This window comes from Wolffia australiana, chromosome 11 (genome assembly GCF_029677425.1).
Source record: "Wolffia australiana isolate 7733 chromosome 11, ASM2967742v1".
NCBI lineage: Eukaryota > Viridiplantae > Streptophyta > Magnoliopsida > Alismatales > Araceae > Wolffia > Wolffia australiana.
This window is the reverse complement of record NC_135845.1, coordinates 5,687,788-5,713,505: the sequence shown is the minus strand read 5'-3', so window position 1 is coordinate 5,713,505 and position 25,718 is coordinate 5,687,788. Positions and strand designations below refer to the sequence as shown.

The 25,718-nt window shown below is 39.6% G+C and overlaps 2 protein-coding genes across 3 annotated transcripts; both read right to left on the bottom strand.

The window, feature by feature from the left end:
• Positions 1 to 1,099: 1,099 nt before the first annotated feature.
• LOC144709828 (uncharacterized) lies at positions 1,100 to 2,107 on the bottom strand. Its single transcript, XM_078583475.1, has one exon. The coding sequence runs from the start codon at positions 1,616 to 1,618 to the stop codon at positions 1,160 to 1,162; it is 459 nt and encodes a 152-aa protein (XP_078439601.1). The 5' UTR covers positions 1,619 to 2,107; the 3' UTR covers positions 1,100 to 1,159.
• Positions 2,108 to 19,519: 17,412 nt separating this feature from the next.
• On the bottom strand, positions 19,520 to 24,746 carry LOC144709703 (uncharacterized protein At1g32220, chloroplastic-like). Of its 2 annotated transcripts, none has more exons than XM_078583323.1 (10): positions 24,446 to 24,746; positions 22,860 to 22,995; positions 22,675 to 22,763; positions 22,319 to 22,374; positions 22,178 to 22,233; positions 21,146 to 21,239; positions 20,905 to 20,984; positions 20,764 to 20,806; positions 20,356 to 20,447; positions 19,520 to 19,793 (listed from the first exon to the last, which is right to left on the bottom strand). In XM_078583323.1, exons 1-10 carry the CDS (start codon positions 24,499 to 24,501, stop codon positions 19,620 to 19,622), a joined length of 876 nt encoding a protein of 291 aa, XP_078439449.1. In that variant the 5' UTR covers positions 24,502 to 24,746; the 3' UTR covers positions 19,520 to 19,619. The 2 variants fall into 2 exon arrangements, with proteins under 2 accessions (XP_078439449.1, XP_078439450.1); XM_078583324.1 differs by having other exon boundaries at positions 22,860 to 22,977; positions 24,446 to 24,745.
• Between the last annotated feature and the right edge of the window lie 972 nt (positions 24,747 to 25,718).

Here is a 25,718-nt window from a genome sequence, read left to right as displayed (position 1 = left end):
GAGGGCTATAAAAGAAAGATTAAGGGAGTAGGATGGTAGGAGAGAGGAAGAGAGACAGGGTTAGATACTGAAAGAAATATTGACGAATATTAAAAGAAAGATTGAGGTAGTGGGAGTGTAAGAGAGAGCAAGAGAGATAGAGTTACATTCAGTAAGAAAGATTGAGGAAGAAAAAAAGAAAGATTAAGAGATTGGGAGGGTAAGAGAGAGGAAGAGAGACAGAGTTAGATTCAGAAAGAAATATTAAGGGAGATAAAAGGAAAGATTGAGGGAGTGGGAGGATAAGAGAGAGGAAGAGAGACAGAGTTAGATTCAGAAAAAAAGATTGAGGGAGATAAAAAGAAAGATTAAGGAAGTGGGGTGGTAAGAGAGGGGAATAGAGACAAAGTTAGATTCAGAAAGAAAGATTGAGGGAGATAAAAAGAAAGATTAAGGGAGTGGAATAGTAAGAGAGAGGAAGGAGACAGGTTAGATACAGAAATAAATATTGAGGGATATAAAAAGAAAGATTGGGGAATGGGACGGTAAGACAGGAAAAGAAACAGAGTTAGATAAAGAAAGAAATATTGGGGGAAGGGGACCGTAAGAGAGAGGAAGAGAGACAGAGTTAGATCCAGAAAGTAAGATTGAGGAAAATATAAAGAAAGATTAAGGGAGTGGGACGGTAAGAGAGAGGAAGAGAGAGAGTTAGATACAGAAAGAAAGGTTAAGGAAGATAAAAATAAAGATTAAGGGAGTAGGACGATAAGAGAGAGGAAGAGAGACGGAGTTAGAAGCAGAAAGAAATATTGAGGGCGATAAAAAGAAAGATTAAGGGAATGGGACGGTACGAGAGAGGAAGAGAGACATGGTTAGATACAGAAAGAAAGACTGAGGGAGATATAAACAAAGATTAAGGGAGTAGGACGGTAAGAGAGAGGAAGAGAGACAGGGTAAGATTCAGAAAGAAAGATTGAGCGAGAGGGACGGTAAGACAGAGGAAAAGAAACAGAGTTAGATACCGAAAGACATAAGGGGAGAGAGAGAGAGAGAGAGAGATAGACAATAGAGGGTTAGCGCGAGAAGAAGAGAGAAAAATGAAGAAAGATTGAGCCGGAGGAAGAGAAACGAAGAATGATAATCATTCATAGAAATCTACCCGAAATACATGAACTCAACTTCAGGTGAAATGGGTAGTCGCACAGGGCCCTCCATGAGAGTTGGGCATCGTAAAGCGCGATGAAAACTCCTCTCTTGAGGCCCCATCATCCTCAAAGTTCAAAGCGTAGCTCAAAGGGTCGTACTGGAACTTAGCCTGGCGCGCCCCACCGCACCATGGCGCGGACCGGTTGAACCGTCTGATGAGCGTCTTCCAGCGCGGCCCGGCCACGACTTCGGACCACTCTCGGACCTTCATCAGAGCCCGTCTCCACCACGGGTCCGCCGCTGGTCTACCGCCTACGCCGGCGCTGATTCTCTCCCAGCCGCCCGATCCGCCGGCGGTGGGTGGCGTGGCGCGATCTCCGCCGCTGAAAGTGGGAACCCAGAAGAAGCAACACCCTCTTTGTGGGAAGATCGCATCTGCTTCTTCTACCCCAGCCAGCGCTGATTCATCCAGCGCCTTCCCTCCTCCCACCATCGCCAAGGATTGATTTTGATCGCGAAAAATGAAGAGAGAGAGAGAGAGAGGTCTTCTTGTGAGAGAAGAATGAACGGGGGATGAGGGAAACGCGGACGCCAAGGCTTGATTTTTAGAGAGAGAGAGAGAGAGAAGTCTTTGCGTGAGAGGAAGGGCAGGAGGCGACGGGAATGGGAACGCCGAGGGTTGATTCTTAGGGGATTCTAGAGAGAGAGAGACGCCTTCTCGTGAGGAAAAAAGGAACTGGGGATGGGGGAAGTTGAGAAGCCAAGAACTGGTTTTAGAGAGAGAGAGAGCGAGAGAGAAAGATTTTGTGGGAAAAAAGGACTGGGGATGGAGGAAGTGGAGAAGCCAAGGACTGGTTTTATAGAGAGAGAGAGAGATTTTGTGAGAGAGGAACGGGGGATACGGATGCCTAGTTTTCCGCAATGTTTAGAGAGAGAGAGAGATTGTGTGAGAGAGGAAGGAACGGGGGGATACGGCTGCCTAGTTTTCAGAGATATTTTTTGAGAGAGAGAGAGATAGATTTAGTGAGAGAGGAACAGGGGATGACGGAAAGGAGATACGGATGCCTAGTTTTCAGAGATTTTTAGAGAGAGAGAGATTTAGTGAGAGAGGAACTGGAGATGACGGAAAGGGGATACGGATGTCTAGTTTTCAGAAATTTTTAGAGAGACAAATGATGTCAGAAATTTAGTGGCCCAGAATGGTGTCCTTCCTCGGAGAGAAAAACAAAGGCATGGGAGATGTTTGAGATGTTTTTAGAGAGATAAATGATGGCCCAGAATGGTGTCTTTCCTCGGAGAAAAAACTAAGGCATGGGTAATGTTTGAGATGTTTTTAGAGAGACAAATGATGGGCCAGAAGTGTGCCCTTCCTTGGAGAGAAAAACTAAGGCATGTGAGATGTTTGAAACAGTAGAATAAGCACATCTTTAGAAGGAAAGGAGAGAGAAATAAAGGGGAAACTGATGGGGACCACAAGGCCTGGATCCAGCCTCCCCATTGGCTGGAACGAGAAGGGCCCACCACCAGGGACACCCAATGCAGATAAACCCCACATTTATTTATTTTTGAGATATGATCCCGCCGTGAAACAAACTTGTCCTCCTCTTTCCCCACCCATTCACTCTCTAGTTCTATATGAACCTGTAGAATGTGTCCTTTCGCCTTAATCAAATTTGAAATTAGAAAAGATGCCCTTATGAATTTATCCCCCATGAGAGGCCCAAAAGCCAGCTGTAAACTATATGCAATGTTTACATGCCTTCCATGAGCCGCCCACAACTGCTCACTTGCAGACCACTTCCACGTTGCTGCACCTCCATCAACACATCTATATAGCCTTGCATCACAATCACATCAAAGGTTTGTAGTTCACCTCTCCCTTAGTCCATGACCTACTCCATTTAATCTCCTCGTCTTTTGCCATTGCATCCAGGTTTGAACACAGGTAAAGTAAAATTTGATGTTAGTGCAGTCTTGAATGCCATTCTAATGGACAGTGCTCCCATCTTTGAGAGACAATTATGTTGTCATCACACATATCCATTTTTTGTGAATGAAATCATACATCCTTTGATGCTATGTTTAGCATCATCATGTTGATATTATCCTCATTTTAATATGAATTATCATGCTGATATTATCCCAATAATTTATCATTCAAAATATGTTTTAATATTGAATACTAATTGGGCGAAACAGATTTTTGGGCTCATTTATTCTCTCAAGTGTGTTGTTTTATATTTTCAGGGTTAAATTTAATTTAATATAAAATACACGAAGAATAAAAAAATGGATTTGGCAGTAGTGCCCACTGGCTAAGCCAGGTAGGCGCAACAGCGTTCAAGCCAACTGTATGCTACTGATTGCATAATGCTAAATCTATCTTGTGGCCAGTGAGCATTAACAGGAAGTAGACAAGGCAGAACACCAAGGTAGCAGTAGCACATGAAGGTCCCAGGCAAAACGAGCCCATTATGGCCCACCTTAGGCCAAAGAAAAGGAGGAATGGGCATTCCGCATATGTGTGCAAGGGAGATGAGTTATTTATTTTGGTTTACATTGCAGATTAACCTTTATATAGCAATCAAATTTCTTAATGTTTCCAATATGGGATAGCTATGTAATGGTTTTCTTTCAGCTCTGTTTCAGGCCAAGGCGACAAGAGAAGAAAAGGATCGCGACCCAACATGATGCAATCTTTAGAGAATAAAAAATTGACCAAGCTTGAAGGTAACCTCGCTCAATGCCTACCTAATGATGAGCTTACCCAATGTAGTTTTAGCTGTCTGATCTTCTTTAAGAAGATCAGGTGGAGAGATTTAAAACACCAAAATTACTAACTTTTTTTTTCTTGTTCAGGTCTTTGATTGGTCACGTATGCTGGCGAGGACAAAGGGGCCCACTCCAATGGAGAATCAAGATGATATGTGCTGATAGGATGGCTAACTAGGTGGCTGATGGGTCAGCTGTCATGGAGATAGGGATAGACCAATGGAAATTCAAAGGGGTACACAATTGCGATTGACTCACAACCATTAAGTCTTCTTTAAGGAGGATCCTATGACCAGGACCAAATCTATCAATCATCGCCCCAGGTTGTCGTCCGCTAGCGGTTTCTGGCCAAGGGGATCACTAGAGACAATCCAATGGCTATGGAGACCCCCAAGGCTGGACACTTCCAATCTACGACATCTAATGATTGACCTATACCTTTGAAAAGGGTTTTCTCACCTAAACTCAGTATCGTCCAACGGAAATTTACAGTGGCAGCGTGAGACCCATTCTAGATTTGGTCAATTGCAGTGCTGTCCAGTAAAGACCCTATGGCTACTCTAGGATGTCTCGGTGAGCTCAGAAAAGCACCTGAGGAGCTACATAACATTTAAAAAGCACGCCAGCATAGAGAAATATGATGTGAACACACACTAAAGCACACCCTAACCCTCAACTCGTCAGCATCGTGGTGCTTCTAGGGGCATCTTTAAACTCTTAGAGCAGATTTCTACATCTTAATATTTCGTTCTGCCTAGATTTACTTGCTCATTGTCATATATCATGATAATGCTGATGGCGACAACGTCAACACGACTTCTACGGACACGCCGCCACTGTCAACCGACCAAGTCAACACACCGGCATCAAGCACGTCTCCATCTACGCATGCCCCATCAAGCACGTCTCCACCTACGCATGCCCCGTCACGCATTATGACACGTCGTCAACGCCAGATCAAGAACTGTCCTCTGACGTGACATGATATCACGTCGCCTACCTTTACTTTTATTTTTATCTCTCGCATTTTCTCTTTCCTCCAAGGCCTATATATATAGGCCAATGCTGCAAGAAACATTTGGCAAGTTTTATTTCAAGAATTGAGTTTTCTTCTTGGAGGACTTGCCCTAGCCCTCTTCCCATTGGACCGTCGCTACTGCCGCCGTCGCCGTCGCCTCAAGTCGTCGACCACCGCTCCTTCTCCGTGCCTGTTCGTGTCCTGCCGTCCGTCGTCAGGATCGCCCAAGCGCTAGGCCGCGCACTCTAGGGCCGCCCAACGTTCATTCCGGCCAGCCATCCAAGCTCTAGGCCACCCGCCAGGACCGCCCAGCACCCTGCCGCCCGAGCGCCCGGCTGCTCGACCGCCCAAGTGCCAGGCCGCCCCTGCCAGGGCTGCCTAGTGCCCAGGCCGCCGAACGCCTAGCGCCCGCTGTCCAATGCCTGGCAGCCTTCGCCAGGGCCGCCCAACGCTCAGGCCGCCCGCCAAGATCGCCCAGCGCTCGGCCGCCCCAGCGCCAGGCCGCCCTCGCCAGGGTCGCCCAAGCCTCCGAGTCTCCGACCGCCAGCGCGCGCCCGCCGTGCTCCCGGACGCCCTCGCAACTACTGGTCGCCGCGCATACCGTCTAGGTGTCGGGGCGCTGCCCCGCACCCTACAAGAGGGCGACTCCCCCTTTGACCCCCCGCTAATTGACAGTGCAGTTGGATCCGGGACACCCTGTCGAAGCGCACGTGAATCATCCCGCCAACGATACGATCAGAATTCTCTGCACCCTCGTCACGCCCTCCTGGTGCAGAGGTACCCCTCAAACTCTTTGGTGTTCGTATTCTTCGTCCAGTGTTCCGCGAGAAGTTCTTCCACCGCCATCGAATTTGTTTTAGGTTTTCTGGAATTTTCAACTACTAGTGGATTAGGTATTTCTTGAGTTTTCTTGTGAGCGTGGATTCGATAGTATTGATTTTGGTGCTTGGCATCATCACGGTGGTTGAAGACAGTACTCCCGCCCTCGATGAGGAAAGGGGCTGCACCACTACTATTTCATCATATTTAAATCTTTCGAAATCGATCGTGTGAATTGTGGTCAGTTTTATCCATCCCCTCTCCAAACCAGCCCAATATTTGGCCTTCCCCGTCATCCCTTTTCTGTCACCAAAGTCGTTCTACGTCCATCATCTCCTGTTGTTCTGCATCAAATGCCATCCTTACTCTAATTACCTATTTAACTACCTATCAGAATGTTCTATTTTTATCACTTTATCTCTTTCTTATTTTATTACACATAAAATTTATCCTGTCATCCATATTATACCTTATTCTTTGAAACCCTAACTCAAGTATTAGATATATTTTTAAAGGCCAGTCCTTATGCAGGTGACCTCACTCCCATTGTACATATTTTGGCAAGTTTATATAATTACGAATTTCATTTTGTCTAGTGATATTAACTTTGTAAAAGCACTAAAACTAAGACCCTAATTTACCTTCATCATCATTATCCCTAAATAACCAGAAAATTATTATTTGACTATATCACATAGGTTATTCACAGCCTACTAATCCATCTAATGATATACCTAAGTCGGATAAGACGCACTCCCCATGATTGTCCTACATCAGTTTAGAATTAGAGCCAAACCTGGGTTTTCACCATCTCATTTACTAACATTCATGTAGGTCTTCATGAAACATGATTTTGTACATGCCCAATCATTCTATAACTTAGTGTTAGGCCCCTAACTAGGCGGCATTCCCTGCCTAGAGGCCTGCGTGCTTGTTGGGAGGGCATGTCCGCGTATTCAGCTCACGACATTAAAGGACTGAGTCATTATGGGTAGTGATGCCCAAATACCTGATCTTTCAGGCCATTGCCCCTGTACGTGGTGATACACTACAGATGGTGCACGTGCCTGTCCACGCCCAAGGCGGGACGGATCAGGTATGGTTCGTGCGTGCTGGGCGCGCGGGCTGATCAGTGTGCGCGCGCGCGCGCCAAGCGCTGCGCGCCCAAGCCAAGCGCCACGCGCAGGCGCCAACGCTACAAGCCAATGCCAAGCGCTGTGTGTGGGAGCGTGAAGCGCTGCGCGCGGGTGTGGGACGCGCAGGCCGGGCGGTGTGTCGCAGTTGCAGCACACGAAGTTGTGCGGGGTGCCGCGCAGCGGCCGGGCGGGCAGCGCGTGCATTGCGTGTGCGGGGCGCGGGGCCGAGAGACATCCCGCCAGGAGACTAAGGTATGTGGTGCACTGGGAGCACTACCTCAGCACAAAGCACCTCATCTCGTTCGTTGTATCACCCCTCGTTTTCCCCATGTAATGATCCCTAATGATGATGTACTCTTTTATGATATCAATGCAATGACCCTATTTCCTGACGGGGCTACATCCCCACCATCTCCTCTAACCCCTTTCTATGCCATCTTAATCAATTCCAGAGCTTCCGCTGCAAGAGATCAAGGCTGCTCAGTGTTTTTCCCTGAACATTGAGGCCGACACACATCAAATTCGAGCAAGAGACCTAGCTCGGGATTTGACAGTGTGACACTTAGCTACAGGTGATCCAGTAGGGCAATTCAATATGGATACCCCCCCAACCTTGACTTCCATTTACATACATCTTTTTACTTCATAGACATACTCCATTTTTTGGAAATTTTTCCATTTAACGATGTCTCAGATATTGTATCACTCCCCTAGATTCCCAGACTCCTTGTAGATTTCCATAGGGAAGATCAATCTGGATTGAGTTACCCGCTATTAGAACCATACTAATCAGACTCAATGCCTAGATATTAGTCATAGAAACCACCCAAACCCTAGTGAACCTTGGGGTGTTTCCCAAAAAAACATATTTGGTTATACACCCTTTAATTTGAAGACAATAGACCCCTGAACGAGTACTTAGACTAGGAATCAAAGATCAACAACTACTTTTAAGTGGTACAGTTTGTTGAAATAATGTTGTGGGGGCCGTCCTAGATATTCATGATTATGTACAAATTACACAACTTGAATCAGGAAGACCAACCCATGGATGTTCATGAATGATACGCATAGGGAAAAGTGTGTTCCTGATAGTAGGCACTATTAACAGATTAGTATAATGATATTTACATGTTTATTCCAGTTAATTTGGTTATATATGCGTGTTATTAAGCCTTAAATGATCAATTTTTAGAATGATATTTTGAATTATATAAAATTCTTGATAATGATTGGCATGAACCAATCACTATATAATACCGTTCTGACATCACGACTGGTGACTCCATAATGGCATTAATCATTGGCGATTCTATTTCTTGTTATTTTTACCGCTGTGATGATGTGGCCCAATAAAAAAGGACCTATGTTTTGGGCGATAAATTTGTACATGGACAGGATTCAACGAAACGTGGAATTGTATTTGTTTATTTCAGTTGGATGGTCAAAAATTGTGGTGTCACTGATATGTTATGAGACACGTGGAGCAAACATATCCTTTTAAAATTTTTTCATTAAAAATGTGTTGATGTATTAAGTTTCGATTGCGAAAAAATACTTGAAGCAATCAACGATGACATTGACCAATATGTAGCAATCATTGAATTTAATTCAATGATAGAGGAAAAAATACTTCAAGTGACATGACGGCGCTGACAAGGATGAAGAGAGAGAATTGCTTTCAAATCAACAGCTATGAATCGTGCAACTTCAGGGTTTGATATTCGATAATCTAGAAGGTTGATTGAGCTGAAATTTTGAGGGCACCTATGGCTTTATCTCCTCTATCTGTCTGTAAGGTTGGATCTATTTGAGCCCTTGATCATTGTAGAAAACATCTTTCCACTCACTTCCTCCTAGGGAGGCCAATTGAACAAGAGTAAGATTTTGAAGGTCCATGAAGGATTTTCTTGGTGTCCTGAGTGGCTAGAGAAGGTCAGCAGAGAAGAAGAGAGTCTGATCTGCATCATAAAATCATCCTAATCCCAGAAAAACATAGGGATTAATGTTATTTTCTTACCTTAGATTGGTCTTTCTCCAACACATAGATTATCTAGGTCAATATCATCTACTATATCCATCATCATCTTCCTCCTCCACCGTAATCCATCATCATCTTCCACTTGTGATTGTCCAACTGATATCTGTCTGATATCCAATATCGAACAACGGATATTTGATATCCAGAAAAAAACTGGGACGGTGTTTGATATCAGATAACGGATATCGGTCGATATTCGTCCTTTAGGTCTAGATGGATATCGATGACGGATATCGAGGGGGTAAGGACCAAATGGTTATTGGATACCGGATATCGGATTTCCATATCGGAATATCGGTATCCGGTATCGACAGAAAAAATAAATTTTATTATCACATTCATTGACTAATGTTTAAAGGCCCTTATATATTTTAAATATAGTAGCTATATTTAAAGGCCCTTATATATGTTGATTATTTAATATATTAACACATCGTCCAATAAATAGAGCTGAAAATTTCTATTTTCTTCCATGGGATAAAAGGATTCAGAGTTCGATGTTAAACTCTGAATCCTGTTATCCCATATGGAAGAAGTTGAAAAGATTCAGATGTAGATATTAAACGAGCCACTTAATCAATCAAAAATTTCCCCAATTACCCTCTTGCCCACGTTGATCCATTCTATCCACTGAATAATTATGGGTTAATTATATTTTTAAATATCCTCTCTAAATTGGATAACAAAATCCGATATCCACGCCCAATATCCGATATCGTCATTCTCCTCGAGAGACGGACGCGGATGACGACATCGAGACGGATATCGATATCGGATATCGGTGCTGTAGCAACCGATATCTGATATTGATATCTGATATCCAGATACCGAAAAAAATGGATACCAAAAATTTGATTTTCGGTATCCGGTACAGCCTCCGTCTCGATACAGTAATCCAATACTGGTATCGAGACGGGCAAACCCTATCTTCCACCAACGTCATGTATCATCTACACCGCCACAATCTCATCATGTGTTAACTCATAAACCCTAGACCATCTACCTCTTCATTCTTTCTTCCACGTCCACCATCTGCCCCCTACGTCTTCATCTTTCTTAATCGCTAATGTCTACTCATCTTAGTCATATTTTCTCACCTATGTCTTGTCTTATGTATCTTACTTTATACATAGCCCTTCTCATCCTATGTGAATCACTATCTAGATATAGTCAAATCCCTAATGTATGTTCCTTGTAGAGACAAGCCATACTCATCCAATAGCTAGAGTTATTGCATCATTATTGGTTTATATATTTCATTGTTCGTACTCAAATCAATAATGACTTAATTTTTCACTATTTTTGAGTTTATAGTTTCCCTGTCTTACTTACATAACGCACTTGATCAGTGGCATGAGTTTTCTCAAGGGAACAAGCCAGTTATCCACTGTATTGAGTAGTTTTAGGAGTTTTAGAAGTGGTTGAAGGTTATAGAGAATCCTAATGTGACTACACTTAGCATCCGGATTGCCCTTACCCTAAATTTAAAACTTAACACTTTTCTTCTTTTCATGTACACACAACATACCTCCCACCATCCCCACCGCCGAGCCCTACCAAAGTGACAGTTAAATTAATTTATTTAGAATTAACTATTATTTATCATTAGAAAATTCCATAAAATTCTCAAAATTGTTTTTTGAAATTCAAATCAACTCGGTTAAACTGAAATAATATTTTATCACCTTTCTAGAATTTTTTGAATTTATTTTTTCTATTTTTTATTTAATTTAATCAGAATTAATTTATAATTCAATAGAAATAAATTAATTTTTCAATTTTTAAATACTTGCTTCAATCAGATTCAACCCTTAATCTCTCTTTGCTTCTAAGGTAAATTATGAATGTTGTCTGCTAAATCAGAATCCTTAAACAACATAGTTAACCCTAGTTTCTAGTTTATCAATTTCAACTAGTCACATCTTTAACGCCAATCTCTCGCTGCCTTTCTCTCTGTCTATCTTGCTTCATTATTTTATCCTCCTGTATTGCTTATATCTCTCTATATTTTTCTCTCCCAATCTTGATATATCATCTCTCCCTCTACATTTTTTCTGTCTATTGATAATCTCAATTTTAGGTTTTTAACTCGTCGTGGATAATTGAGATTATGAAATAAATATATATCAGTACTTACCTACAAATATTTAGCTAATGATGAGTATGGCTCATCTCCTCAGGGAACGATGATTAAGGGTTCAATTTTCTTACTATATTGTCATTCGATATGAGAATAGATAAAGACCAGAATTTACTAGGCCAGATAGTGATATCATGTAAAAGGTAATAAATAACTATAATTCCAACCTAAAATAAGCAAAGAAAAAAGGAAATGAACATAGAATTACACGGAGTGGCACATGAATGAGGAGGAGAATGCGACGGATACGATAATGATTGAGTGTGTGAACTGTGTGATGGTAGAGAGGGAGACGAGATTATCGGGTTGTAAGTCGGTGATATTATAGCGAAAAGGTGATACTAAACCCTTATTAAGCTAACGACGATGCCGGGAAAGAGCAACGTGAGGCGAAGATTTTTACCTTAGATCCTTACCTTCCACCAGGATTACAACAATTTTGCGAGTGCCGGGAAGTTCCCCCTTTTCTCCAATGCTTTTTCCCGCATAAGTAGGAAGCAAGTTCACGATGAATTTCACAGTGATCCAGGCCTCTATTTATTGATCAAAGGGTATGGATGGAAAGAGGGGGGGGTGTCGGGGGAAGACAACGCAATGTTGAAAATTTCAGCTCAATCAGACCTGTGGATAGTCAGATATCGCTAATTGAATTTGGAGAAATTCTAGCCCATGATTTTTTCTTTCTCCTCGTCATCGGCTCTGGCACTGCCTTTATTTCTGTTTTCTGTTGTACTGTCAAATCCTCGTGATTCCACATTTTCTCGTCTTCCGCGTTAGCACTTTTTGGTGTCACCACGTGTACTTGAAGGGGAAAATTACAAAATCAGGTATCCCGTCACTAACATGACGGCACATCATCACGGCCACATCAGAAAAATCCACTTCTTTATCAAATTGGGTTGTGACACATGAGCATCGCGTGTATACATGTGCGCCACATGTGCCCGTGGTCCTAGGTGTCACATGACACAAAAGCGCAGTCGCAAAATGTTGACCATTTCATGGAAAGTGGGGGGAAATTTTTAAATTTTTTTACCAAATAAAATTCAATTGTGCTGCCTCAGTCCACATAATACATTTATTTCAAAAAAAGAAGCTTTTTGTGATTTGTCCACGTCACCTTATGCAAAAAAAGGACAAACATAATTTGTTATCCATAATTGCATTATAAATCGATGTAGTCAAATTATTGGCTGTCACCTATTATTATCTTCAGTTATGATTCGTCCGCGTTCGACAAATCAAATGGTGACACGTGGCATCACAAACTACAGAGATTTGAAATGAGTTTTTAAATTCGTACTTAATAGAATAAAGGCATGATAAATACTACTAAATATATATTTTGACTTAGAAAAATTATATATTACTAAATATATATTTACGAATGTAATGTAAAAAATTCCATAAAAATCATATTCTGACTCAAAAAATTATATCTTTCAGAGTCTGTTGTCAGAAAAATCTCAAAAAATACATTAAATTTTCAGAAAATTCAAAATACTATTCTAAAAAAGATTTAATCGTTTTATGCTTGATAATGTGCGTATATAATTAGTTTAATGCAAATAAGTATATAATTAGTTTAATGTGAATATGATCTTGTTAAGGTACTAAAAATGCATGTTATGATCTCTCTCTACCTCTCTCTTATCTTGCATCATCTCTCTCTCTACCTCTCTCTCATCTTGTATCATCTCTCTCTCTACCTCTCTCTCTCATCTTTCATCATCTCTCTCTCTACCTCTCTCTCATCTTGCATCATCTCTCTCCCTACCTCTCTCGCATATTGCATCATTTATCTCTCTCTCTCTCTCTCTACCTCTCCCGCATTTAGCATCATTTCTCTCTCTCTAACTCTCTCACATCTTACATCATCTCTCCTTACTCTTTTTATCTCTCCCCATCTCGCTTCATCATTCTCTCTATCTAATTCTCAATCCCTTTCTTGGATCATCATCATCATCATCATTTCTCTCCCTCCATATATTTATTTCTCCCCATCTTCATCATATATATCTCTCTCTTTCGTCAACTCTCTCCTCGACTTGCGTCATATATGTCTCTCTTTGACTTCCTCACTGTATCTTATCATTTATCTCACGCTTTAACTGTATTCCCATCTTACATCATCTTACATCATACATCATACATAACTACTCTTGCAAAAGTCCAGAATAATGTTGGGCTTTGTTTCATGGACAAGATTTTATATTTGCTTTTCTTAAATTAAAAACCCCCCAATAATTTAAATAGGAAGAATATTTTTAATGTATGGATAATGCAAATATTTATAAATTAAATGATCAAAATCATCATTTATTTTATGCATAAATGCATGAATGTTGGATGGAATGATGATGTAGTTGCGTGAATGATGATAATGTGTCATGGCTGATATTCTGTTTTTTGTGTTTTTTCTTGTACGTTCCTGTAAATTGACTTATACATAGCAACAGAGAGTATTGAAAGATAAAAATGCGCTGGCGAGCGCTTAAAGAGTGCAGAGGCAGCGAGGAAGAGATTTGATGAAGAGCAGAAGCGGTACACCATGGAGACCGTGACAAGGGAGGAAGTCTGACAGTCTTTAGAAGACGAAGTGCGGCGTCTTACAGAAACAGTTGGTCAAACTGAGGAAGAGAAACGGGAAAAGGAAGAACAGGTTGCTCACTTTCTCTCTCGAGATTTTTGTTCCCTTCTTCAAAGACTCTTAATGCATATACAAGTGTATATACGAGTGAGTTCTACTTTCTTTAAAATAACTTTATATGAGTGAGTTCTACTTAGAGAGAGATATATGGATCAATAGGGGGAGAAAGATTTATAGAAGGAGATATGAGTCAAGATGGAAGAGAGTTAAAGAAAGATCCAAGATGGTAAGAGAGAGCTGGAGAGAAATATGATTCAAGACAGGAAGAGAGATCTGGAGAGAAATATGATTCAAGATGGGAAGAGAGATTTAGAGAGACATATGATTCAAGAGGGGAAGAGTGACTTAGATAGAGATATACATGATGCATAGAAAAAGATAAAGTTATAGAGATATATATGATGCAAGAGGGTGAGGAAGATTTAATGCAAGGCAGAAGAGAGAGTTAGAAAAAGATAGGATGCAAGATACAAAGAGAGAGTTCATAAGAGATATCATGACAGATGGGAAGAAAGAGTTCGATAGAGATATACAATGCAAGGCAAATATAGAGAGTTATAGAAAGATATAAATCTCTCTTTGTCTGTCCCCATCTCTCATATATATATATATATATATATATATATATTATTTAAATCATATATACAAATATATATGATGTGATATATATATATATATATATACATATATGCTGAGAGATGGGGAAAGGGATAGATATATATCTATTAATAATGACGGATGGGTAAAGGGATATCTCCCTGTATTTCATCATATCTCCCTCTCTTACCCTCTCTACCCATCTTGAATCATATCTCTCTCTATCTCTTTCCATCTTGCATCAAATCTCTATCTAAAACTCTTTTCTGTATTGCATCATATCTTTATCTATAACTCTCTTCTGGCTTGCATCATCTTCATCTCGCTCTCTAACTCGCTCTCACTGTCCCACATCATTTCACTCTCAAACTCTCTAACTCATTGTCTTGCATCATTTTTTTATCACTCTAACTCTGTCTCCTTTTCTTCCATCACTTCGCTCTCTCTAGCTATCTATCATTGTCTTGCATCGTTTTTCTCTCTCTCTAACTGTCTCTCTCCTTGTTTTGCATCCTCTCTCTCTCTCTCTCTCTCTCTCTCTCTCTTTATCTCTCCTATGCTCTTCCACAATTTTGCATCATTCCTCTCCATATTAGTCTCTTCCTTACTCTTGCATCATTATTCGCTCTTTAATTCTCTCCCTGTCTTTCATCATCATCTCTCTCAAGCTCTCTCCCTCTGTCTTGCATCATCTCTCTCTCCCCATCTTGCACCATCTTTCTCTATCCCTCTTCCCTGTCTTGCATCATCTCTGTCTTCCCATCTTATTCCTTCTCTCTCCATCCCTCTGCCCAGTATTGCATCGACCCTCTCTCTATCTTCCATCACTACTTACTTTTCTCCACTTACTTTCCTTTCTTGTTCTAGCCTTCTCCCCTTTCTTCCATTTCTGGTCTGTGTTTTTCTCTCTCTAATCATCTATCTGTCTATCAATAAAAATGAAACTCCCTTTGTCAGTGTCAACATCTTTCATCATTTCTTATCTAATCTCCCCCCAACTTACTGTAAGTTTACTCATTTTTCTGATGCAGGCAACCGTGAGGAGTGGGTCTTGTGGTTAAAATCATCAAGGGATAAGGAGAAGTTATGAAGGTTGATATAGAACCAGAAAATTAATGGGTGGATGATGAAGATGACGAGTTTGTTTCACAAGGTCACATCTAAAAGGAAAACAAATTTAGGGTTTATTTACATTGGCATTATTGCTGGTGGGGCCCTCTCGTCTAGTCTAAAAGGGAGGAGGAAACATATTAATTCAAAGAAAACGATTTGTAAAATATTATAAATATTTAAATAAATTAAGAATATTCTCACTGGCTTATAAAATTAATTTCTATGTTATTTTAACTTCGAACAATTACATAAAAAACTTAAAGTTCAGCAAAAATCAAAATAACACACTATAAAAGATAACTTACTTATAACTTAAATAAATTATTTATGATCATTTTAATAAAAATAAGCAAGTAAAACATATTTTTTTATTTAAATAACCATGTTATTTGTAATTCTCAAGTCACACGCTTTGGATCAACTCTTGTAGCTGAAATGCCTGGTTCAAACCATAAATGGACTTATGCATAACACATAGGTGTTTAGGAAAAGGAGCATCCATACATCATTGACATTTTTAAATGAAACAATAGTTACCATGGCCACCATAAAAAAATTCATGAGAAATATCAGGCTGATTAATTATCCAATTGTGGAATTTTTATAGTTGAACGTTTGTCAGCATGAGTGAAATTACATATTATATATATATATATATATATATATATGTATATGTATATATGTGTATGTATATATATATATATATATCTCATTGTTGACTGAAACCTTGAGCGCATAAATAAGCTTTCTTGAGATCAAGGGTTTCATTAAAATAATGGGACCATGTACTGCTACTTAACAAATACATGAGTATAAGAGACCATGTACAATAGCAGATGTTTCAATGGCCACTGGCACTTACACAGCAGAAACAGGATGAGCCTTGGTAAAGGCTTCATTAACCACTTCTATGAAGTCAAGAAGCTCTGCTTCTAATGAATATTTCCTTCTATCATATGTGCAGTAATTATATAAAAAATATATCATTTTCAGTAGGAGCCAAAGCTACTCAAGTGAGTTTGAGAAAGGCTCATTTGACCTTTTTGGATTCCTAGATAAAGAACTCATTTGGGAGAGGCCAAGGGTCAGCCCTGGAAGAAAATAAGACACTCCCACCTTCCACATTAAAGCGAAAAGAGGACCAATCCTAAAGAACCTTTTGCGCCAATACAAATTTCAAATGCCATGGTATATAATTAAACCTACACATGATGAAATTTAATTTTAGGAATGTTAACCCTAATGGAGACTTTATCCTGTACCTTTTATCTCCCTTCCTTGTGGACATGTTCTAGTTGGTTTTGTCCATGAGAACAAGGCCTTCTGGGATCTTGGTTTTGAAACCTATTGAATATATGTTTCTTGAGTGACTTCTATTTGTCATACCTTCATCAATTAGTGAAAAATATCTCGTCTGGGAAAATTATTTGGGCAAAAGGTTAGGGGAGAGAGCTAAGAGACACGTATTTCCATCATGTAACTCTCGTCCCCCTCATCACCTCTATTACATCACTCATTTCTCCGTATATTCCTCCATTTCTATGGCCTCTCTCTTATGAAATATTTTTATCTCGTTAGAAACTGTGTGAAAACTTTCACATTCATGTTCTCAAAAACCCTAAAAATGCTTGCTTCACCAACTTTATGTGCCAGTGCCATCGGTATTCCCCACAATTTATGTGCACCATTGACCATCATGGCATTTCCAAAAGGCATGCCACATGCCACATCTTCCATTTTATTTGGTGGGTGGCCGCCTACATTACAGTGCACATGCAGACTGTTGATGTCCCACTTTTTCAGACAGACACAGCTATCATGTTACATAGGCACAATTGATTGTGTGCTAGTGGATTACTACCATCTTGCTTTTCTTAGAGCCACCGAGCATTACCATGCAATCTTTGGGAATTATGTCTCCCTTATTTTCTTTCCGATCTTAATTATTTCTATTTTATAATATTTTAAATAAAAGAAAACATTTCCTACCTCTATGTGGCGCATTATAGAGAACGTGCGACGAGAAGTATATTAATATTTTTGGCCAAGTCTGAATTTAAATTTATTGCTAAAATCTTTAACTCTAAATTTGCCAAACAACCAGCTCATCAACACTCACAATGGACAGATTGGAAGCCAGATAAAATTTTTTGAATAAAAATTAAATTAAATTCCATTTTCTTATTCAATGCGTGTGGTTTTGGTGAAAAAAATATTACATCAAACAATATAAAGCTAAAACTGTGCTAACTAGAAAACTATGGGTTATGAACCTTTTCATCCAAGCCATCTTAAAATAGCTCAATGTATCATATGATTAACATGAGAGAAACAATGAAATGAAATAGTAAAGATGTTGAGGTCAATTAAGATGACCACAATTGATTTGTATTTGCTAGTGGACCCTGCCATGGCCTGAGTGCGAGTGATGATTTATGTGAGAATTTAAATACCTTTAAGATGATGAGAAAATATTTTTAAAATATGTAAATAAATGAATAAGACTGTGTCATAGTAAATTGAGATTATCTAGCACAAGAAACCATTCATCTGAGGGAAAAGGTTCGATTGATATCAGCTACAGCGGCCATATACTATCTTACATTTCTGATCTCACACATGGAGCCATATTCGTGAACAACATAATCTTTAGTCCTGAAGAATAAAGAATCTCGTGTAATGTATATTAAGCTCAAACATTTACTGCATTCATCAGAAACTTCATATAGTGCATGGTACCCTGTTTTGGTGCAAAGGAAATGGCTAACTTGTGATAAGATTTTGTTAAGAGCTAGAACTGATGGAAGCAGTCAGGAAATTCTGAATAAAGTCTTGAATGTTTCCGTTACGTTACAAGAGGTCATCTCAATTTGTCCAACAAATACTGAATCGGGCCTGGGAGAGGTCAAGGATGGATGACTGGAGCATCATTATTAACATGAGATTAAAGAATTAGCCACACGCCAAGTATCAGATTCATGTAATAAAATTCCCTATTTAATTCATATCTTATTGAAATGATATAATTTAGAGCTTAATGTCACTTCTGATTCTCTTTTCCTTGATGTGGACTAGTTTCAAGATGATGAGAGGCTTATCCATAGAAACTTGTTGGAAGACATAATATATTTTAGGAATAAGTCCTTCAAAATTCCTCAGAAGTACTTAATTAACTTCCATTATCCCCTATTCCAACCTTTTTCAATCAACACTTCCAGATTCTACATTTTTTCTGAGATGTTATCATGACACATTCATTTTCCAATGATTTGTTGGGCTATGAAAACATGTTTTTTTCATTCGCCTTAAGTTTAAGATTAGAAGAGATATAGTGAATGGAGACTAGAAAAAGATACAGATCTGATGCTATTTTTGCTAAATAATGATTTTTACTCTCCTTTCACACGTGGCGCTTCTTACTTTTATAGGCTCCTAAAGGCTTCTGTAAAACTTGATGTCACTTGTTTAATGACTAAAATAATATAATTTTACATGTAATGATGAAGTTCCATCACTTCCATGCACTAAATACCATTGCTGTTCGCACTCTAACTCTCCATACACCCATGAACATGAATGATTTCCTTATTTAGTCTAGAAACATTGATCATCATAACAAATTCCGTAATCTTCCCCATTGATATTCACATCACTATTCAAAGGTAGATGCCTCACTGGAACAGCTCACCCTTGATAAAAAGTATTCCCTGCATCAACTTTTTTCCTTCGGCTTTTAATCTTATCAGTTTCTGATTTTCTATCTTTAGGATTTTTACGTAAAGTTTTGTATGTATTCTCCTAATCGTAGTGCACAACATTAGAGATATGTCCTTCTCGTTAGTGGTAATAACACTTCTTATCTTGTAAGGGAAATTGAAGTTACTAAAAGTTCAGAAGGATTGTTCATCTCTCTGAGAAATTTTGCAAACAAAAATTCAAAAAATGAAGATAGGGGGGACGACAAGGCTACCAGGATATCATTAATTCCTAACCCCACTTTTCTCGGAGAGGTAGATAAGGGAGAAAAGATAGTCACTCCAACACACCTTAAACCCTATATTCCTGAACCCATTCTCTGATTTTAACTTCAAAATCCCAAAGAAAAAGATTAAAGACGAAAACAAGACACTCATTTTATCTGAATATGGCTCATTATTTTTGGCAACTTTGGGACAAAAGTATGGGAAAAAAGGTGAATCTGAGCCACTTCACTTGCGGTTTGCATGACGGATAATGCCATGAACATCAACAACTCCTGGAGGGAAGACTTGGTCTGTTGCAGCCCTCACGGCTACCCTCGCCACGGCTGCTACATTGACTGGGGGAATGAACAGTGGGCCCACCACAGGGACTCCACTCAAGGGCTTTGCATGCTTCAGAACCTACAAAAAAAATTACAAAAAGGAAAACAAAATTAGGATTAGATAGTTTTGGGACTTGAGATAAGAACATCTGTTTTTTTAAAGAAAACTTTTAGGGGTTTTAGGGCTTGGGATCAGGGGTCTCTGCTTGTAACATGATTTTATGGTTTTGGGGCCTGGGATTAGGGTTTCTGTTAAAAAAAGTTAGGGTGTCTGTTTAGGACGATTTTGGGGGTTTGGGACCTGGTATCAGGGTTTCTGTTAAAACCAGTTAGGGTGTCTGTTTAGGACGATTTTGGGGGTTTGGGGCCTGGTATTAGGGTTTCTGTTTAGGACGATTTTAGGGCTTTGGGGCCTGGGATCAGGGTGTCTGATCTTTTCTCGTTATTAGGGTTTTGGAGCCGGGGATTAGGGTTTCTGTCTAACACGGTTTGAGGATTTTGGGGCCCGGTATAAGGATTTCTGTATAAAAATTACGGTTTATCTTTTACAAGAGTGAGGGTTTTGGGGCCTGAGATTAGGGTTTGTGTTTAACAGGATTTTAGGGTTTTATGGCCTGGGATTAGGGTTTCGAAAATATTACAGCCTCAAGAGGGGAACCGATGATGCTCAAGGGGAGGTTGATGCTTCCAACTCGTCGAGTTCCATAGATGAAGCCTGGCCTGAGAATTACACCTGCAATAATACAGTTTCCTTTTTATCCGAAAAAAATACCTGGATCCACCAATAAATAACTACGTCGTATTCTTTGAATACAAAAAAATAATTGGAATACCAAATATTACCCTAAACTATAAAATTCTGGGAGGAAGACAGTTTCACAGGGGGTTTTATCAAAATGGACAGGTTCCTAAAATAAATCAAAGAAAATAAGGTAAAAAAGCAAGATTGGATTCTCTAAAGAAAATTCAAAGGGTATATAAGAAAAAATTTTCAGTTTTATTTAGAAACAAACATTACATCCGAAGTAAAGGAAAAGTAAAAAAATTACCTCCATATGGGAACTTTGACAATAACTCGGCTTCAGTAGCTTTCTGGTCATTAAAGAAGAACAGAAAAATTCGGAATTAAGAATGAAACACTATTGTTAATCTACTTAATCATTATTAGGCATGAAAGAAAAAAATCGTACCTTTCCCTCATAATATCCTCGAAGTAAGTAGTTGGCAAGTCCAAAATCAGCCGCTGAGATATACACAAATCTCTTTACACCTGCACAAAGAAAAGAACAAAGGAAATTAAGCGATGTTAGGACTAGAATATAAGAGAAAAAGAATATCAAGTATGCTAACAGAAGACAATAATTCGAAATATAAAATAAAAAAAGAACAATGAAAACGTATTTCTGAGCTAGAATAATGATAAACGAATACCTTTCTCCGAGGCAGCTCTTATAGCATTAATGTTTGCTGTCCCATTGATCTTATACATTTGCGAATTCGAACCAAAACCTCCCACGCACGATATCTGGAATGAGTAAAGATAATTGAATAATAATGACAAAGCTATGTAACCTCCAGATATTGTATCACTTGCTTTATTATAAAAAGATGTAAGACGGCTTTGATCTTGTACATTTTTTAATTATTGACAACCTGGTGGGTTTGATCTAATACGTTTCGCTTGACTTCAATATACTTATACACCAACTACTGTCTTCCCTCGTTCTGTCCTGCATCTGTGGGGCAGGACGGAACCGATAGTGGAATGGAATGGATACTGATATATAGAGAGAGATAGATGGACATACAGAGATAGGGATGGATATATATATAGAGAGAGAGAGTGTGTGTGTTAGAGATAAAGATGGCTGGATCTCTATTTAACCTGTCATCGAACATATCTCACCCACCCACTTTGTTCCACTAAAACCCCTGGACCATCTGAATCTTCTATTCATTCAGAGGACAGGAGAGATAACTCATGATGATCTGGCGACGACTGTTGATGCTTCGTCATCCAAACCCTAAAACAATGAAGAATTTTTAAAGAGAGGGTTCTGAAGGTTATACACACAGAGGATAAGATTGGACTCCCAAAGAACCAGTTGGGTCATGACAGCTGGTGCTTTCTTTGTTCTGGTTTCCAAAAAAATGATTAGAGAGAGAGAGACAATCACAGGGAACAGGAATTACCGAGGTTGACAACAAAGAATCTAATTGGGACACGCTGGATGAAGATCCCAAGGGTTTATGAAGGACAACAGAGAGAGAGAGAGAGAATAACAGGATAACTGAACACAACAAAATTATTCGACAACTTAATGTTTAGTTTATATTTTTTAGAAATAGGATATTTCCAAAACAGTTTTCATACACAAAGAAAGGCCTACATGATGAGTATGACCAACTGATGGGCATAAAAGATAATAAATATTTTTGGAAAAGGTAGAAAAAATAAGATACCACAGCAGAAACCCCTTCGAGGGAATCCTTCCATGCATCTGGTAAAAGAAGGTCTCCTATTGAAAATAAAAAATATATAAATCAACTTTGAGAAGTACGAAAATGTAGAATGACCCTAGAAATGTGTAGGTTATCAACAACCTCGGTGCCACTCAACGCTGTCGACCCATGATTCCCGAGCAGAAGGCTTCCCCGATCTGTGGAGGATAAAGAGAGAGAGAGATGAAAAGAGAGAAAAGCAAGGACAATGTTAAAAAAGAATCCAATCCTATTTTTGAGTCTTACAGAGAATGAATAACAAATCCAGGTTAAGAAAAAGTTGGGATTAAATTTTCTCGAATATAGATTATACCAAAGAGTTGTAGATTGGTCGCGGTGAAAAGAATGGATGCTGAAAGGACTAATCTGAATATTCCACATTTTGTCGAATAATATGTAAAATTTCAAACTATTAAGATGGTAACGGTGAATTCTGGGAAAATATTGCAAGCACAAACCTGTTCAAACTGGAAACAGAAATTCCTTTCTCAACCGCCTCTTTGCAAATATGAGAGCCGACAAATCCATTGCCACCCAAAACGAGCAGCTACAAAAAATGTACAGAAAAATCTATTAATATTCACATTTACTTTTGAGAAAAAATTAATACTCACATTTATGTCCAAAATCTCAAAAAAAATACCTTCTCAGATGGAGGAGGATGTGAAGTAATTGTCTCAGCTTCTTCAACTTTGAATGGCTCATCTACTTTAGTGGAGTCCGTTGAAAACAACCAACCATTACTGAGAAGGCATCTTGAGCTGAACAGGAAACATAACCTGTGATGTTTCTGAAGACCGTTTTCCTTAATTGAAAAGCCCAATAAAGAATACAATTTTTAAGAATATAATAGTCTCAGAAACAACAAGAAATGAAAATGGAAATCCTCATCTCACAAATATGCGATTTACATTGAATAGGGCAACCAGGAAAAAAGGAAGGAAGCGGTAGTGTGGGGTGAACAACGAGCAATTTGTCATCATCACCCCTTATTTTTTATCTTCATCTGTGGTTGTTGTGGACGAGTCACAATGATGATGATGATGATGACGATGACGACTCATCATAGGGGTTTCCCTGATGACGAAGATAAAAAAATTGGTAACTGGATGACAGTGACAATGATGAACAATCATTGTTCGTTAGTCCTCTTCATTGATGACACTGAACTTGGATTGGCAGTTGATGATGATTACAAATGATGTTTAACGATGACACTGAACATGGGTGTCGATGATGAATTCATCAGGGTAATCCCCAAATCTCAACTGTTCATTGCCATTCATGTTTGGGATTGGTGGCATGGATAAATGATGATGACGATAACTAATTTGTTAGGTTGGACGACACTGATGATCCTGATTATGACAAATATGACAAAATTGGAAACTAGATGATGATGGAAATGATGAAAGGTAACCATCTAGTCGATATCTTCACCGGTGAAACTGATTGGCAGTCAATGACGAATTCCTTGTCATCATTTTCAACCCCAAATCATCTCGACATCATTATCGATCACGTTTGTGCATGGATGAATGATGATGACAATGATGATAGGACGCCAACAGACGGATAAAGATGATGAGGCTGATGATGGCTCATCATCGCCATCCTTGATGCCAAACCATAGCCAGGATTTCATCACAGTTTAATGTTTTCTGTATGGTTCAAACATAAACCCAGTTCAAACCCCAGTCACACCCTGGATTTTCCAAATGAATTAAGAACTTCAAAAGAATGTGGGATTTGACGTCTTCAGAACCAACGATGAAAACGATAAAACCATTTAATCATTTAAGATTTCGAGGGTGGATTCGGATATAACGGTAGATGAAAGCAGAATAAAGATTCTATATTTTTCCTTTTTGTCCTAACAAAGATTAAGGAATCCAAAAATAAGAATACAGACTAAACGTAGTTTTGCTGCTGAGCTTGCACTCTAGTCCATCACCCAATTAAATAACAGGTCGAGATTCCACGGAAACAATGAAAGATATAACTTGATGAATTCAGATGCATATCCTCAAAACTGGAGAGAATGTCATTCCCTGGCGTTTATCGAAGCTTCACCGGATAAATTCGTAAGAATTAATCAAATGGAAATGATAAAAATCCGAATTTTAATCCGAATTCCTAAATCAATCAGCCTACAGGGTACGACCCTAAATCAGATAATTTTTCAAACCCAACATAAACTGAGAAACGAAAAGAAGGATGAAACATTACGATCGCGCAGCAGGCTGAGAATGGGATTGGATGAGACGCGAGATGATGCCCCTCATGGCTGGAAAAGGGTTGGATCAAGACTGTGGCAGAAACCCACAACGCAGTGATCGAGTAGTGGGTTCTCGCCGGCGATTTGATCAGCACTCGGGGCCTTCTTCTTGCAATCCTTCCAAGTTAGAGAGAGAGAGAGAGAGAGAGGGAGAGCGAGAGCGAGAGAGGAACGGTCTCAAGGTAGGACAGGTCTCCGCTCCATGGCTGTGCTACGTGGAGCTCTTTTGCAGCGCCAATTTGGGGCCCTCTCTACGAAAACTGGAAGTAATTTAATCAAAATCCTTTCTAACCATCAGTTTCTCTCTCTCTCTCTCTCTCTCTCTCTCTCTCTCTCTCTCTCTCTCTCTCTCTCTCTCTCTCTCTCTCTCTCTCTCTCTCTCTCTCTCTCTCTCTCTCTCTCTTCTCTCTCTTTCTCTTTCTTTTCTTTCTCCCTCCTTTTCTCTCTCTTTCTCTTTCTAACCATCAGTTTCTCTCTCTCTCCTCTTTCTCTTCTCTCTCTTTCTAACCATCAGTTTCTCTCTCTCTCCTCTTTCTCTTCTCTCTCTATCTCTTTCTAACCATCAGTTTCTCTCTCTCTCCTCTTTCTTTTCTCTCTCTTTCTCTTTCTAACCATCAGTTTCTCTCTCTCTCTCCTCTTTCTCTTTCTCTCCAGCTTTCTCTTTCTCTTTCTTTTCTCTCTCCCTCCTCTTTCTTTTCTCTCTCTTTCTCTTTCTCTTCCTCTGTCTCTTTCTTTTCTCTCTCCCTCCTATTTCTTTTCTCTCTCTTTCTGTTTCTCTTCCTCTGTCTCTTTCTTTTCTCTCTCCCTTCTCTTTCTTTTCTCTCTCTTTCTCTTTCCCTCTCTCTCCTACCTCGTATATCTCTCTCCTCTTTCTTTTCTCTCTCTTTCTCTTTCCCTCTCTCTCCTACCTCGTATATCTCTCTCCTCTTTCTTTTCTCTCTCTTTCTCTTTCCCTCTCTCTCCTACCTAGGGTTTGACATTTTTGACCGGGGACCGGTCGGACTGGACCGAACCGGGACTGAAAAAAGACCGGACCGGAAGTGGACCGATTTTTAGGTAAGATTTAGGTCCATGCCAAAAAACCAGACCAGACCAGACCCTATCCCACATACTACCCATTCCCCTCTCCATCTCCCTTTCCATGACCCGCCCGAAAGCTCATTGACATTGCATCGCATGCACAACGCCTCTGTCCCCCTTGCCTGCTCCTCTGCCACCCTCGGT

Bases quoted from the DNA above. Each gene is read 5' to 3' on its own strand.
- LOC144709703 (XM_078583323.1), bottom strand. From the start codon at position 24,501: ATGAGGGGCATCATCTCGCGTCTCATCCAATCCCATTCTCAGCCTGCT. The intron at 22,996-24,445 runs GTAATGTTTCAT...GAAACATCACAG, and splicing joins TCTCAGCCTGCTGCGCGATC to GTTATGTTTCCTGTTCAGCT. The intron at 22,375-22,674 runs GTTTGTGCTTGC...TATCCTCCACAG, and splicing joins TCTGTTTCCAGTTTGAACAG to ATCGGGGAAGCCTTCTGCTC.
- LOC144709828 (XM_078583475.1), bottom strand. From the start codon at position 1,618: ATGGTGGGAGGAGGGAAGGCGCTGGATGAATCAGCGCTGGCTGGGGTA.